Source organism: Dendrobates tinctorius, unplaced genomic scaffold, assembly GCF_039654945.1.
Source record: "Dendrobates tinctorius isolate UK_male_01 unplaced genomic scaffold, ASM3965494v1 ptg000158l, whole genome shotgun sequence".
In the NCBI taxonomy this organism is placed as follows: Eukaryota; Metazoa; Chordata; class Amphibia; order Anura; family Dendrobatidae; genus Dendrobates; species Dendrobates tinctorius.
The window spans coordinates 24997052-25013215 of NW_027361825.1; the positions used below are offsets into that span (position 1 = coordinate 24997052).

Here is a 16164-nt window from a genome sequence, read left to right on the forward strand (position 1 = left end):
GTATATATGAGATTGAAGGGAATCTGTTACCCCTTTTTTGAGATATCATATAATGATATCATTCAATTGTGTGTCACATAAGGATTCTCTTAGTACTTTTGCTTCCCCCTGACCCCGCACCTTTCATGCATAAATACCTTTTTTATATTGGTTCAGATGTATGTGAACTGCTCCTGTCCGGTCCGCTGGGCGGGGCTTATTCACCTGCTACCCCCTCCCTGTCTTGCTCTATGCATTTCTTCTTGTGTAGAGCAAGACAGGGAGGGGGGAGCAGGTGAATAAGCCCCGCCCAGCGGACCGGACAGGAGCAGTTCACATACATCTGAACCAATATAAAAAAGGTATTTATGCATGAAAGGTGCAGGGTCAGGGGGAAGCAAAAGTACGAAGAGAATCCTTATGTGACACACAATTGAATGATATCATTATATGATATCTCAAAAAAGGGGTGACAGATTCCCTTTAACACTAATAGGGCATGCAAGCGCATAACATGGACTTGTGCTATCCGATGGTTTATCGGGTAGCACTCGGACCAGTGTTATTTTATGGGGCGGTGCTGATCGGCGACTTCTTGTACTGGTTCGGCAGGAGAAAAAAAATGCAACATGCTAAGAATTGCAGCGCAAATCGGATGCCGCTCACCCGCTCATTCAAATCTATGAAAATCATCGGACTCGAATGACATCCGAGTGCAATCCGATTTCCGCTGACTCAAACAATGGAGACATTTTGTTCTCCATCTTCTCTTCACCTGTGCGACAAATCTCATGCTGGAGTATGGGATCACAATAAGATGTTGCTTGGATCAAATTCTGATCAGAGTTTGATCTGAGTGTCATTTGCATGATCGATCCAATGCTCTCAGAAGAAAGAATATACCCTCGTGTGATCCAGGTCTTACTGTAAAACACATGCAATTTTGCACTCTGTGTAGCACGGGTCAGCATACCCTAAATTTGTCACTGGTCCTGCGTACCACCGATCAGATCTTGGAGGAGATCATCAGGGTTCATTCTTTGCTGAATAATTTAGCGCTGCTGAGACTCTTGGGTTATTCAGGAGAATAAAATCACTCATGAGACAGAGAGGAGGAGAGAAAGGGAGGGAGAGACGCCTGGGTATAGTACAGTAATCAAGCAAATAGGAGGAGGCAGCCAGGGAGTGGTGAAGACACAAGTCACTGAACCGATGCTCGAATTATCTGTGCCACATCTGTGTAAGGTAAGACGGGTGTCGGTGACGGCCACGCTGCATGTCACATGGAGCAGATGGGATTACCGTCTCCATTAGGCAGATGAAGGTATATATGCCAATGCTTGCACAAGGGATACAATGCAGAGTAAGATTTTTACCGTAACGGCTACTAGCCGCTCATCTCCCCGGGAATGTTTAGTCATCAGTAAGCATCCATCTAGAGGAGATGCCGGATCATCATCACTATGGGATGCTATCATTGTGATGAACTGCCGAACCAGAAGACTAAAGACATATTTACAGGAGAACAGGAGAAGTGCCAGAAGACTGGAGAAGAGCAAATGTTGTTCCTATCTTCAAAAAGGGAAAGAAGGTGGACCCAGGCAACTATAGGCCGGTGAGTCTGACTTCTATACCAGGAAAGATCTTTGAACAAATTATTAAACAACATGTAAGTCAATACCTGGATAAGAATGAAGTGATCAAACAGAGTCAGCATGGGTTTGTAACTAATAAGTCATGTCAGACTAACTTAATTTCCTTCTATGACGGTATCACTGATTGGGTGGATCAAGGAAATGCTGTAGATATAGTATATCTTGACTTCAGCAAAGCATTTGACAAAGTCTCTCATACTATCCTTATTGAAAAAATGACTAAGTATGGAATGGACAAGGCAACTGTTAGGTGGATTCATAGCTGGCTTAGTGATCGGACCCAAAGAGTGGTCGTAAATGGCTGCACATCCAGTTGGAAGAATGTCTCAAGTGGGGTACCACAGGGCTCTGTCCTGGGCCCTGTATTGTTCAACATCTTTATCAACGATTTAGATGAAGGAATTGAGGGTAAACTGATTAAATTTGCTGATGACACAAAGCTAGGAGGGATAGCTAATACTAGAGAAGAGAGAGAGAGGATTCAAAAAGATTTAAATAAACTGGAAAAGTGGGCAGTAACTAACAGAATGGTTTTTAACAGGGAGAAATGCAAAGTACTACATCTGGGCAATAAAAATGAAAAAAGCATATATAGAATGGGAGGAATAGGGCTAAGTGACAGCACATGTGAAAAAGACTTGGGTATACTAATAGATCACAGACTGAATATGAGTCAACAGTGTGATGCAGCAGCAAAAAAGGCAAATGCAGTTCTAGGAAGTATTAACAGAAGCATACAGTCTAGATCACGTGAAGTCATTATTTCCCTCTACTCCTCTTTGGTCAGACCTCATCTGGAATATTGTGTCCAGTTTTGGGCACCACATTTTAAAAAAGACATTAACAAACTGGAGCAAGTTCAGAAAAGAGCGACCAGAATGGTGACCGGTCTGCAAACCCTGTCTTATGAGGAAAGGTTGCAGGATTTGGGAATGTTTAGTTTGCAAAAGAGAAGACTGAGAGGAGACTTAATTGCTGTCTACAAATATCTAAAGGGCTGTCACATTGTAGAAGGATCAACTTTATTCTCATTTGCACAAGGAAAGACTAGAAGCAATGGGATGAAACTGAATGGGAGGAGACACAGATTAGATATTAGAAAAAACTTTTTGACAGTTAGAGTGATCAATGAGTGGAACAGGCTGCCACGAGAAGTGGTGAGTTCTCCTTCAATGGAAGTCTTCAAACAGAGGCTGGACAGACATCTGACTGGGATGATTTAGCGAATCCTGCTTTGAGCAGGGGGTTGGACCAGATGGCCCAGGAGGTCCCTTCCAACTCTACGATTCTATGATTCTATGATTCTATTCACATGTAATATAAATACAATTTTCTTTTTTTTTGTGCTGAAAAAAATCTGTGTTTAGCAATTAATGCAAAGCGTGTTAGTTTTTTTTTTTCCAATTATTATTATTATTTATATTATTTATTAATTATTTTTTTCCTGAAGGTATTTATTGGGAACCTGAAAAAAAAAACGAATGCAAAAAAAAACAACAACCCACAATTGCGTTTTCAAGTGCGTCCTGCTGTATGAAAAAAAAGCATGAAAAAAGCAGCATCAAATCTGCACCAAAAGCAAAAAAAATGAGAAAAATTAGAGCTGATTTTGATGGGTAAAAAATAAGCAGATTTTTGCATGAATGAACATGGCCTTGTTACCATATACAGAAATGATGTATTCTTTTCTTCAGGTAGTGCACTAGAATCTGCAGTAGCAATCAGCACTGGTTTATGCTGAATTTTACCATTTTCTTTGCTTTGATGCAGGTTTGATAGAACTTTTTTCGTGCTTTTTTAATTATTTTTTTTTTTATCATTTTTTCCCTTTTTTTATGTAGATTGAAAAGTAGATTACATTTTCCATTGGCCCAATGCAACGGCAACCGAAAGATTATTTCCGTGATCGCACCACGTAAATGCTCCGGTCAGGGATCAACAGCGGCATTTAAGGCATTAAACGGCGGCCATTGCCGTTAGAGGGGGGTGTTGGCGGTATAACACAGCTGACACCCAAAATCGGGAAGGGGTTGTTCCAGAATATTATTTTTCCCCTAAGTTTCCTGTAATCTAATTGCTTTGCTGGCTACATTGTTTTCTAGTTTCTATATAATTGTGTCTGCCAAGTGTGATTTGGGCAATCTTTTAGTGCCACCCATGTGACCTTCTCTAAACTACATTTCCCACAACCACCTGCTTCTCCAGGTTCCCTGGTTCCCCTAGTTACTCCTCTAAACATCACTGTGATCTCAAGACAGGGGTGGAAAAACCACTATTATGCGACTACAGATCCACTATAAAATGTATATCTTTATTAGACAGGTACATAAAACCAGACAAAAACAGTGCTCAGTAGTACATTATAGGACAACCTACGCAAACATGGGAAGCATAGCAGATCCCCCAAGGAACCCCAAATAGTATAATACAGAGTTGAACCAGAATTATATGGCAAAATGACCCATGTCACCTAAATTATTCCATACATGGTACTATCACTATTTTTATTTCTTATGTGACTATAATCTTAATAGTCATATATATCTGGACAAGACCGACCCTAATTATATCACACGGAAGGTATAACCATATTCTGATGATACTTAAATATAAACACCTATGTCACCACACCAAGATGGCTGCAGAGTTAAATCTGGCAATTGCCAGTCTCAATTCAGTTCTAACATGTGGTCACTATTTCTATATACAGCACCCTATCTATCCAAAAGGACAATGTGATGACAAAAATCAATAGCGGTAAACCTTACCAGAGTGGGGCGGTAAATATAGGAGTCCCGGGGGGGTCTGCCCCGACGCGCGTTTCGGATGCTCGTCCTTCGTCAGGGGGCGTGAATAACAGCTAAACCGGGAAGTTTAAAAAGGCCGTAAACCGGAAGTGAAGGAGCACAGACCAGAAGTGACGCATCCGCAGTCATGACGACCAGGGATGCGAAGCGGCGCTGGCGTCAATCAGTGCGCGCCTCGGCGTCAAAGACACCATGGCAACCCACCGATGACAGACGCCGGAGACCGCGTCACAGCCCCAGACCATGACGCGCATGCGTACTGGTCAGAACAACTCACTCGGGCCCAGCTGTAATCTTTAGTAAGTGATATAAAGTGTACTGATCGCAGCATGTATGCCATACTACTCGAAAGAAGTCTATGATACTGCACATTCTATTGGGGATGTCAAAACAGGCATATTAGATATTAAAAAACGGCCATATATGTATTTATTTAATGTTACAATAAACATATTAATTCAAATGTCAAAAGGCAATTCCTAACAACATCAATTTAGATGTAAAAATTATCCCAATAGGCAGACTAATAGCGCATATATTATAGAACCCCAACCAGACCGCCTTTCATATTGCGAATCCATTGATATTCACCTTGTATAAAGTAACAGTGCTACCATACATCACTATGAATTTCTAAATAATTAATCATATGGGTTGCGTATAGGGGCTCATTAACTACCATGAACTTAAACCTCACAGGTATGACAAATACAACAGTATATAACAAATTGTAACATATATCATGCAGACTTGTGGCTCTCGATGTTCCAAATGTAAGTGTTCTTCCGGATACGGCTCCATAATACAGTGCAAGATAATTAACATATGTCTAAAATACAAAAATAAAAATAACAACTGATTAAAAGCAACCATGCTAACGCGGATGTCCAAATGCACTACGCGGTACAGCCGGCGGGTGATCATAGAAATGACGCAAAATTTAGACATTCATTAAGCCCATTTGGATGGACCATATTTAGGGTCCATATCCATCTCGCCTCACATTGGGCCAGACATTGTGAGACTACCGCTCCGAATGCCAACTTCCAGACTATCCCTTTCACTCTAAATGCCTTGCTATCACACTGATGATATAGTTTGAAGAGGATTGGTATGGTCTTAAGCACAGAGATGTCATCTTCACTAGCCGCAGCTTGTATGCCCAGAACGTGCTCCCTGACCCTAACTTTCAACTGACGTGAGGTCAATCCCACATAGATCAGGGAGCACGGACAAGTTGCATAATATATCACACATTTGGATAGACTCATTAATAAATGTCTGATCCTCAATCACAAAAGTGGGTGTTACTCTTTTCCTGAGGCCACTATGAATCATTTTGCGTGTGATATATTTCTGCAAAAACGCACGATTCCACCAAATCCTAGTGCGTCGTAATAGCAAAGTCTGTGCTGAATCACAGAGACTTTCAAATCCAGTATCACGCACCGGCTGACCGCCCGCGCCGTCATTGCCAAAGACCTGATCTACCTGCCCCAGCCAGGATTGCTCCCTGGCTTTGTAGTCCATCCTTTTATGAGTCTCACCTGTGCAGAACACAGAAAAGTATACATCAAAAGAAATACTCATAAACACAATCAGACTTAGAGGACATATTCCTGGCATAATAAATTACACCTAGTTAGTGTCAGGGAGCACGTTCTGGGCATACAAGCTGCGGCTAGTGAAGATGACATCTCTGTGCTTAAGACCATACCAAAGCACTTCAAACTATGTCATCAGTGTGATAGCAAGGCATTTAGAGTGAAAGGGATAGATAGTCTGGAAGTTGGCATTCGGGGAGGTAGAGTCTCACAACGTCTGGACCAATGTGAGGCGAGATGGATATGGACCCTAAATACGGTCCATCCAAATGGGCTTAATGAATGTCTAAATTTTGCGTCATTTCTATGATCACCCGCCAGCTGTACCGCGTAGTGCATTTGGACATCCGCGTCAGCGTGGTTGTCTTTAATCGGTTGTTATTAATTTTTATTTTTGCATTTTGTATTTTAGGCATATGTTAATTATCTTGCACTGTATTATGGAGCCGTATCCGGAAGAACACTTGCATTTGGAACATCGAGAGCCACAAGTCTGCATGATATATGTTACAATTTGTTATATACTGTTGTATTTGTCATACCTGTGAGGTTTAAGTTCATGGTAGTTAATGAGCCCCTATACGCAACCCATATGATTAATTATTTAGAAATTCATAGTGATGTATGGTAGCACTGTTACTTTATGCAAGGTGAATATCAATGGATTCGCAATATGAAAGGCGGTCTGGTTGGGGTTCTATAATATATGTGTGGCTCCCCCAGGAGTATGGTCGCCACACTGGCTTTGCCTTCCTCCAGGGGAGGGTAATGCCAGGCTTGGAAGCAGTGATGGGTCTCTCCAGCAGTTAACCTAATGCATGCAACACAGTTCCACTCCGGGCCACCAGGGGGAGCTCTGAACCAGGATTGAGGAGCAGAGTGCTCTCTGAGGGTCAGGAGGAAGGAGTAGTCAGGTAGTGTGAGGAGGTCCATGTGTGCAGACGTGTGGAGCGGGGTGGAGGTTGAGCTCCGGGAGGAGAGCTCTCTCACCGCTAGAGCGCAAAGACTGGAGCCTGGTCTCCACGGTGGTACGGATACTAACGGTCCTGCCACAGATACCAGAGGAGTAGGAGGCTGTAAATGCCCTGCTCTCACCAAAGACTTGGGACACAACAGCAATTGAATAGAGAGCCAGGACTAGAGAGGAGTCCCCGAGAGAGGCTACAGCTGTCTGTCATACAAGTAAAGTTCTAGGAACATCTGAGGAGAGGCATTTCACAGTAACTAAGTACTGGAGTGCTTCACACTACAAAGCGCTAGGAAGGAGACTGCACAGCCCTTCTGCTGAGAGAGAATCCTGATCTGCTTCCAGGCTGACCTGCTCCAATACCATCTGTAATCAGGACTCTGGACTGAATATACTCAGTAAAGGTACAGAAACTACAACCGCTGTGTCTTGTCTGTTCCCTACGCTTTCAGCACTGCTACATCCCCGTGCCAGCTACATCTACACTGCCCTGGGACTACAGCTCCACCTGTGGGGAGCTTTACCATCTAAGCTGCACATACCATCAGTCCCAGCGGATCTGTATGCAGCGTTGGCCTAACACCATATTTGCCAAACACCACGGGTGGCGTCACGAACTATTCTACCATTAACTACATCTCCCCATTGCTTGGGCGCCCAGGGCCACGGACCGGGTCACCGCTGCTGTGACACATCCCCCTGACACCGGCCCGGTACCGAGTACCCCACAGCCCTGGGAGGGCGACCCATATGCGCAATTAGTCTGCCTATTGGGATAATTTTTACATCTAATTTGATGATGTTAGGAATTGCCTTTTGACATTTGAATTAATATGTTTATTGTAATATTAGATAAATACATATATGGCAGTTTTTTAATATCTAATATGCCTGTTTTGACATCCCCAATAGAATGTGCAGTATCATAGACTTCTTGCGAGTAGTATGGCATACATGCTGCGATCAGTACACTTTATATCAGTTATTAAAGATTACAGCTGGGCCCGAGTGAGTTGTTCTGACCAGTACGCATGTGCGTCATGGTCTAGGGCTGTGACGCGGTCTCTGGCGTCTGTCATTGGTGGGTTGTCATGGTGTCTTTGATGCCAAGGCGCGCACTGATTGACGCCAGCGCCGCTTCGCATCCCTGGTCGTTATGACTGCGGATGCGTCTCTTCCGGTCTGTGCTCCTTCACTTTCGGTTTACGGCCTTTTTAAACTTCCCGGTTTAGCTGTTATTCACGCCTCCTGACGAAGAACGAGCATCCGAAACGCGCGTCGGGGCAGACCCCCCCGGGACTCCTATATTTACCGCCCCACTCTGGTAAGGTTTACCGCTATTGATTTTTGTCATCACATTGTCCTTTTGGATAGATAGGGTGCTGTATATAGAAATAGTGACCACATGTTAGAACTGAATTGAGACTGGCAATTGCTAGATTTAACTCTGCAGCCATCTTGGTGTGGTGACATAGGTGTTTATATTCAAGTATCATCAGAATATGGTTATACCTTCCGTGTGATATAATTAGGGTCGGTCTTGTCCAGATATATATGACTATTAAGATTATAGTCACATAAGAAATAAAAATAGTGATAGTACCATGTATGGAATAATTTAGGTGACATGGGTCATTTTGCCATATAATTCTGGTTCAAATCTGTATTATACTATTTGGGGTTCCTAGGGGGATCTGCTATGCTTCCCATGTTTGCGTAGGTTGTCCTATAATGTACTACTGAGCACTGTTTTTGTCTGGTTTTATGTACCTGTCTAATAAAGATATACATTTTATACTGGATCTGTAGTCGCATAATAGTGGTTTTTCCACCCCTGTCTTGTATTAGCTTTTCAGCGATTGATCTATATTTTGGTCTGACACAACAGCGGAGGCACCTAGGTGTAATTTATTATGCCAGGAATATGTCCTCTAAGTCTGATTGTGTTTGAGTATTTCTTTTGATCACTGTGATCTCCTAGTGGCAAGAGGAGACATGGTGCCATGTAATATAGTAATAAATGTCATTTGTGTCTTTCTCTATGGCCCCGTGTAGAGGTTTTCTAATTCTCTGCGTTTCACATATCTGCGTTTCCTCTTTATTTCCCATAGCATCAATCACAGAGCAGCTTTCATTGTACCAGGGCTATATAAAAAATGCTAGCTGGACTTTGGTTGGTTATGGGCAACAAAGACAGACGTTAGCGATAAGGGCCTAGTTGTATTTACATTCTATTGATAGGTATGACGGGGTCATTGTAACAAGTATGAACAGAAACATTCATGCTTCCAATGAGAAGAAGCATTGTTGGTGTTCTGTACTTCTGCGTCTATCACAGAGCAGAGCTGCAGTCAGAGAGGAGCGAAGCGGGCGCACAGTGCCCATGTTTTCCCTGTGCAGTGAGGATCACACTGAAAATTAACAAAAAGATACCCATTGTACAAGAATATCAGGCATCTACTGAGCGTGTGCGACCTATCTTCAAAGAACTGCAGGACGGAACCATAGGCAACCAAATAAGCAAAAGCCTCTGACATGCTAAGTTTCAGGAGGTGATACCTTTAACAGAGAGAACTGTGAATGATTTTGTGGGAATGACCCCTTGAGATGGGTTTGACATTTGTGCTGGGATACAGCTCCTGACCTGAGCTAACTTCCCCATTATTTCATTCAGGTCAGGAGACACGGTGGTCGGGCAGGGTATTGTTATCCGAGCATGGCCCATGTTACATGAAAGTGTAAAACCGAGACCTTAAAGACGTGCACTAAGTGTGCATCCCAACTCTCCAGAAAGGGGGACCCCCCCATCTTCCCTGGTGAGGTGGCCACCATATATCCACCAGAGAATGAATGGAGAGGAGGCTCCACATAGCTGTTATCAACAGCCAGACAAATGTCACCTCTACCCCCTAATTCCCAGGATTGTCCGGGGTCCCAAAGTTCAGACCCCCCTGATACTAAAGTGATGGCATATCCTAGCAATATACCATCATTGTATAAGATGGAATGCATTGTTACAAGATTTCCTCCACTTATGTCTATGATATGCCGTTGGCACCAGTAGGGTTTTCCTTCTGGGAAAATCAGGATCTGTGAGCTCAGGCTTGTTCTCTAAAAAACATTGCATATCCTGGTGGTCTTAAACCTATGGGTCTCCAGATATTGTGAAACTGAAGATGTCACTATGCTATGCCGTGAGTTGTAGTTTCACAATAGTCGGAGAACCACAGGTTGGAGATCCTTGTATTATATAATTAAATGAACGCGAGACCTTTTCTTGTGTATATAGTGTATTTGGCTCATATACTTTGTGCTGGACTAATAATTTATATTTGTGATATTTTTTTCAACCCATGCAGTGCCCAGCCATGGTGAGATGCCGGAAGTTATGCATCTCGGTCATCGCCTTTCTTGCTCTTGTTGTCATCAAAATTATAATTGACTTGAGTTACCCTCCTTTCGAATTCTCTGACACATCATCTATTTCTCCAGAACCTTCCAACAGTGCACTGATAATGTTGGAGTCCTTACAAAATGACGAGAAGGCAACCTGGGCAGCTCTTCATTCCTTGGCACAGAACTTGAAAAAAATGGTACCTTTTGCTGGGGCCTACTGGAATATGAAGCAACTTCAGCTCCTGGACTTACAGAGGCCATGGGCATGGACATGCAGTAGGTCCATGGCATGGATATCACCACAGGAGCCGTATTCAGACCTATTAATGACTTTCCTCAGACAGGGTAATTGCCGAAACCATAAAATGATCATTAACCAGCCATACAAATGTCCACTCAATAGTACTTTTCTTCTTCTGGCCATTAAGTCTTCACCACAGAACTTTGCACAGAGACAGGCCGTAAGGGAAACCTGGGGGGCAGAGAAGAGCTATAGTGGGAAGAACGTCAGACTGGTCTTTCTCTTGGGCACGATGCCAGTGCTTGACTTGTCCCCTCTCTTGGAGTATGAAAACAACCACTCTCATGATCTTCTTCAGTGGGACTTTGAAGACACCTTCTTCAACTTGACATTGAAGGACCAGTTGTTTTTGGGGTGGGCAAGGACATATTGTACAAAAGCTACATACATACTTAAAGGTGATGATGATGTTTTTGTCCGGACGGCCAGCATAATGCGCGTCCTATCATTACTTAGCAGCTATAAGCTTCACTCACTCTATATGGGACATGTTGTAAAATCCGCCAAACCGTATAGGGACCCTCAAAGTAAATACTACATACCTTCTTCTTACTATATGGGGATGTATCCACCCTATGCTGGCGGAGGAGGGTATGTGTTTTCCGGATCTCTCACCCCATGGCTTTACTTGGTGTCACATTTTGTGTTCCCATTTCCAATCGATGATGTCTACACTGGAATGTGCTTTATGGTTTTGGGGGTGAAACCAACTGCGCACCCTGGATTTAAGACATTTAATACACCAAAGAAATCAAAATCCTCAAACTGCGTGGAGAAAAAATTCCTTTTAGTACATCAAAAAAGCCCCCAAGAGATCTTGAAGATGTGGGGGGATGATTTTAAAGGAACACTGGTGCAATCTTGCTGATATTGGTGATTTATTTTTACACCAGACTAAACTCGCAATTCTTCTGCCTCGACCTTTGAGGATGAAGTCAATGCCCGTAGCTTGGCACATTGTTAATCTGATGTGTTTTGGGGCATCGTTTAGTGCAAAACTTAACTGCCAGTAAGTTCTCCTTATAGGAAATAATACGATATTTTGTAATACGGGTTTATCTATTCTGAGTGTTCAAATATACAAATACATATCCAATATTCTGCACTGTCCTCTGAAATTTCTTTGAACTTGCCTTTAAAGGGGTATTCCCATATCCTAGCCCAATATGCAGTAGGTGTATTAATAATATTAGCAAATGCCTATAATTAGAAATGTAGTACAGTTCTTCTGATTCGCTATGTTGCCTACCCCATGTAGGGCATTGCAGGAGCTTAGGTATCTATGGTTATGACCACTCCTATAGTGACAGATAGAAATTGTTTAACTATCGGTCAAAACCATGGATACCTAAGTTACTCCCAACCCTTATCCTGGGAGACTTCAACATCCGTATTAACAGCCCCACTTTCACCTCTGCATCCCAGCTTCTATCACTAACCACTTCTCTCGGCCTCTCACAGCTTTCAACCTCTGCAACACACAAAGACGGTAACACCCTTGACCTGGCCTTCCGCTTCCCCTCTCTGACCACAACATTCTCTCCTTCACGCTCACAAATCCTTGCCCACCCAAGCACACTCCTACCTACCACACATTCAGAAATCTACAAGCCATTAACCCTCATACACTTTCAGACTCCCTAAACTCATCACTGTCCCCGATCTCTTTTTCCTTTCCTGATCTGACTGTACATCACTACAACGACACTCTCAGAAGCACCCTTGACCAAGTAGCTCTTCTCACCCTTAGAACCTCCAAACACAGAGTAAGACAGCCCTGGCTCACATCGCAAACTCGACTTCTCCAGCGATGCTCTAGGAGTGCTGAACGCTTATGAAGGAAAACCCGCACACCAGAAGACTTCATCCACTTCAAATTTATGTTAAGAACCTATAACTCTGCCCTTCACCTGTCCAAACAGACCTACTTCACCATCCTAATCTCCTCACTATCCCACAACCCCAAGAAACTTTTTGACACCTTTCACTCCCTCAGGCCAAAGGCACAAGCCCCTATCACAGACATTTGTGCTGATGACCTGGCCTCCCCCTTTATAGAGAAAATAGATAACATCCGTCAGGAAATCCGCTCCCAACCACTAAGTAATGCGACTCCCATCCCTCCCTGCATTTCTCCTGGCTCACTCTCCACATTTGATCCCATCACAGAATAAGAAGTCTCCAGACTCCTCTCTTCTTCTTGTCAGACTACATGCACTACCGACCCCATTCACTCACATCTCCTCCAGTCTCTCTCTCTAGTCGTCACAACTCGCCTAACTACAATCCTTAATCTCTCCCTCTCCTCGGGCATTTTTCCTTCCTCCTTCAAACACTATCGTTACTCCATTATTAAAGAAACCCGGTCTCGACCCATCCTGCACAAACAACTACAGACCAGTCTCCAATCTCCCCTTAATTTCTAAACTCTTGGAGCGCCTAGTCTACTCCTGCCTTACCCGTTACCTCACTACTCACTCCCTCCTAGACGCTTCACAGTCCGGCTTCCACACCCTACATTCGACTGAAACTGCAGTCAAAGTTACCAATGACCTTCTAACAGCAAAATGTAATGGTGAACACTCTTTGCTCATTCTTCTCAACCTTTCTGCAGCTTTCGACACTGTTGATCACCGTCTTCAGTCACTAGGCATTAAGGACACTGTTCTCTCCTGGTTCTCTTCCTATCTTTCTGACCGCTCTTTCAGTGTTTTGTTCGCTGGTGCCACTTCATCTCCTCTTCCTCTCGCTGTCGGGGTACCTCAGGGCTCAGTCCTTGGCCCCTTTCTCTTCTCTCTCTACACAGCCCCAATTGGACAGACAATCACCAGATTTGGCTTTCAGTACCATCTTTATGCTGATAATACACAACTATACACGTCATCCCCTGACCTTACCCCCGCTGTACTACAGAACGCCTGTGACTGTCTGTCCGCAGTCTCCAACATCATGTCCCCTCTCTATCTTAAACTCAACCTCTCCAAAAATGAACTTCTTCTGCTCCTGCTGTCCACTAACCTCCCTAAATCGGACATTTCCCTCTCTGTGGGTGGCACCATAACAACACCCCGGCAGCTGGCGCGCTGTCTGGGTATTATGTTTGACACCAATCTCTCCCATATACAATCTCTTGCCCACTCTTGCCGCTTACACCTAAAGAACATCTCTAGAATCCGCCCTTTTCTCACTATGGAAACAAAAACCTTCACTGTCGCCTTGATCCACTCCCGCCTGGACTACTGCAATGCTCTATTAATTGGCCTCCCCATTACTCAACTTTCCCCTCTCCAGTCCATACTTAATGCAGCAGCCAGGGGTTATCCATCTGGCTAATCAGTATTAGGACGTGTCCGCTCTTCGCCCATCGTTACACTGGCTGCGCATTCACTACAGGATCCAATTCAAAGTACTTGTTCTCACCCACAAAGCTCTCCACAGTGCGGCACCCCCCTATATCTCCTCCCTCATTTCTGTTTATAGGCCTAAACGACCGCTGCGCTCTGCAAACGACTTTCTACTAACCTCTGCACTAATCCGTACCTCCCACTCCCGACTCCAAGACTTCTCCCGCACTGCGCCAATTCTCTGGAATGCTTTACCCAAGAAATTAGGACTATCCACAATTTGCATAATTTTAGGCGCTTCCTCAAAACACATTTGTTCAGAGCGGCCTATCATGTTCACCAATCAGTCATTTTATATGTGCATGTGTGTGTAGCCCATTCACTATCTCTATCTATTCCCCACCCCCTCATGATGGCTGGTCCATCATTGTAAATACATAATTGTAAATGCACACCTCATTGTAGATTGTAAGCTCTCACAAGCAGGGTTGTCTAATTTTGCTTCAGTTATTGTATTGTTGTTAACGTTGTTACTTATGACTTGTGTTTTGAAACTGTTAAACTGTAAAGCGCTACGGAATATGTTGGCTCTATATAAATAAAGATTATTATTATTATTACTGTAATGGCCTTCATGAGATAAGAGACATCAGAAGAACTCTACTACATTTCTAATTGGAGGTATTTACTAATATTATTACACCTAGTGCATATTGGGTTAGGATTTTGGAGATGGGAATACCCTTCTAAGCTTTCAATCCTTTTAGATTACATTTAAAGGGTATGGGTAGTATGACAGAGGAATGGTGGGGGTCTGGTGAGCATAAAGGGGGTTTTACACATAGCGATATCGCTATAACGTCACCGATTTTGTGACGCTATAGCGATATCGCTATGTGTGATACTTACCTCCGACCGGCTCCCCCGCTGATCGCGCAAGAATGTCCGGCTCCATTTCTCGTCGTCAGCTTCCTGCTGGCGCCGACTAGCGACGCGTGGAGGCGGGCGGGAGGACGTCAGGATCGCTGTGTGTGAAAGGTATCGTGCGCTGCGTCGCTGCTGCATCGCTGTGAGGTCTGCCTGTGTGACAGATCACTAGCGATCATTTAGCGATGCACCAGCGATCCTGACCGGATCGGATCGCTGGTGCATCTCTAAATGTAAAGGGGCCTTAAGTATTCGTTTTTCAAAATACCCTGGGCCCACAATAAAAAAAAAAAAAAAGAGGGAGTTGGACAAACCGGCTTAATACAGTTGTTCAAGACTAGGAAAAGATAGACATTGTCTTCCAAAAGCAGTGCCACAACGGTTCACAGTTTGTGTGTGGTTTTGGAAATCATTCCCAATTCATGATGCTCAGTAGTGTGTATTGCCTCCATGTGCCTGTATGACCTCCCTGCAACACCTGGACATGGTCCTGATGAGGCAGTGGATGTTCTCCCAGACCAGGATTAAAGCATCAGTCATCTCCTGGACAGTCTGTGGTACGTGGCTTTGGTGGAAGGAACACGACATGATGTCTCAGATATGCTCTATTGGATTCAGGTCTGGGGAACGGGCAGGCCAGTCCATAGCATCAATGCCTTTATCATGCAGGAACTGCTGACATACTTCAGCCACATGAGGCCTAGCATTGTCATGCATCAGAAAGAACCCAGGGCCCACTAAACCTGCATATGGTCTCACCATGGGTCTGAGGATCACATCCCGGTATCTAATGGCAGTCAGGGTACCTCTGGCTAGCACATGGAGGGCAGTGCAGCCCTTCAAAGAAATGCCTCCCCACACCATTACTGACCCACTGCCAAAGCAGTCAAGCTGGAGGATGTTGCAGGCATCAGAACGTTCTCCATGGCATCTCCAGACTCTGTCAAATGTGCTCAGTGTAAACCTGCTCTCATTCATGCACAGGGCTCCAATGTCAAATATGCCAATCTTGGTGTTCTCTGGCAAATGCCAATCACCTACATGGTATTGGGCTGTAAGCACAACACCCACTTGTTGGAGTGACCCTCATGGAGTCTGTTTCTGACAATTTGAGCAGACACATGGATGTTAGTGGCCTCCTGGAGGTCATTTTGCAGGGCACTGGCACTGCTCCTCCTTGCACA

General features: G+C 44.0%; 1 protein-coding gene across 1 annotated transcript; it reads left to right on the forward strand.

Moving 5' to 3' along the window:
- Nucleotides 1–1131: 1131 nt before the first annotated feature.
- B3GNT8 (UDP-GlcNAc:betaGal beta-1,3-N-acetylglucosaminyltransferase 8) lies at nucleotides 1132–14673 on the forward strand. The gene is made up of 2 exons (XM_073549137.1): nucleotides 1132–1224; nucleotides 10372–14673. Exons 1-2 carry the CDS (start codon nucleotides 1192–1194, stop codon nucleotides 11575–11577), a joined length of 1239 nt encoding a protein of 412 aa, XP_073405238.1. The 5' UTR covers nucleotides 1132–1191; the 3' UTR covers nucleotides 11578–14673.
- Nucleotides 14674–16164: the final 1491 nt, after the last annotated feature.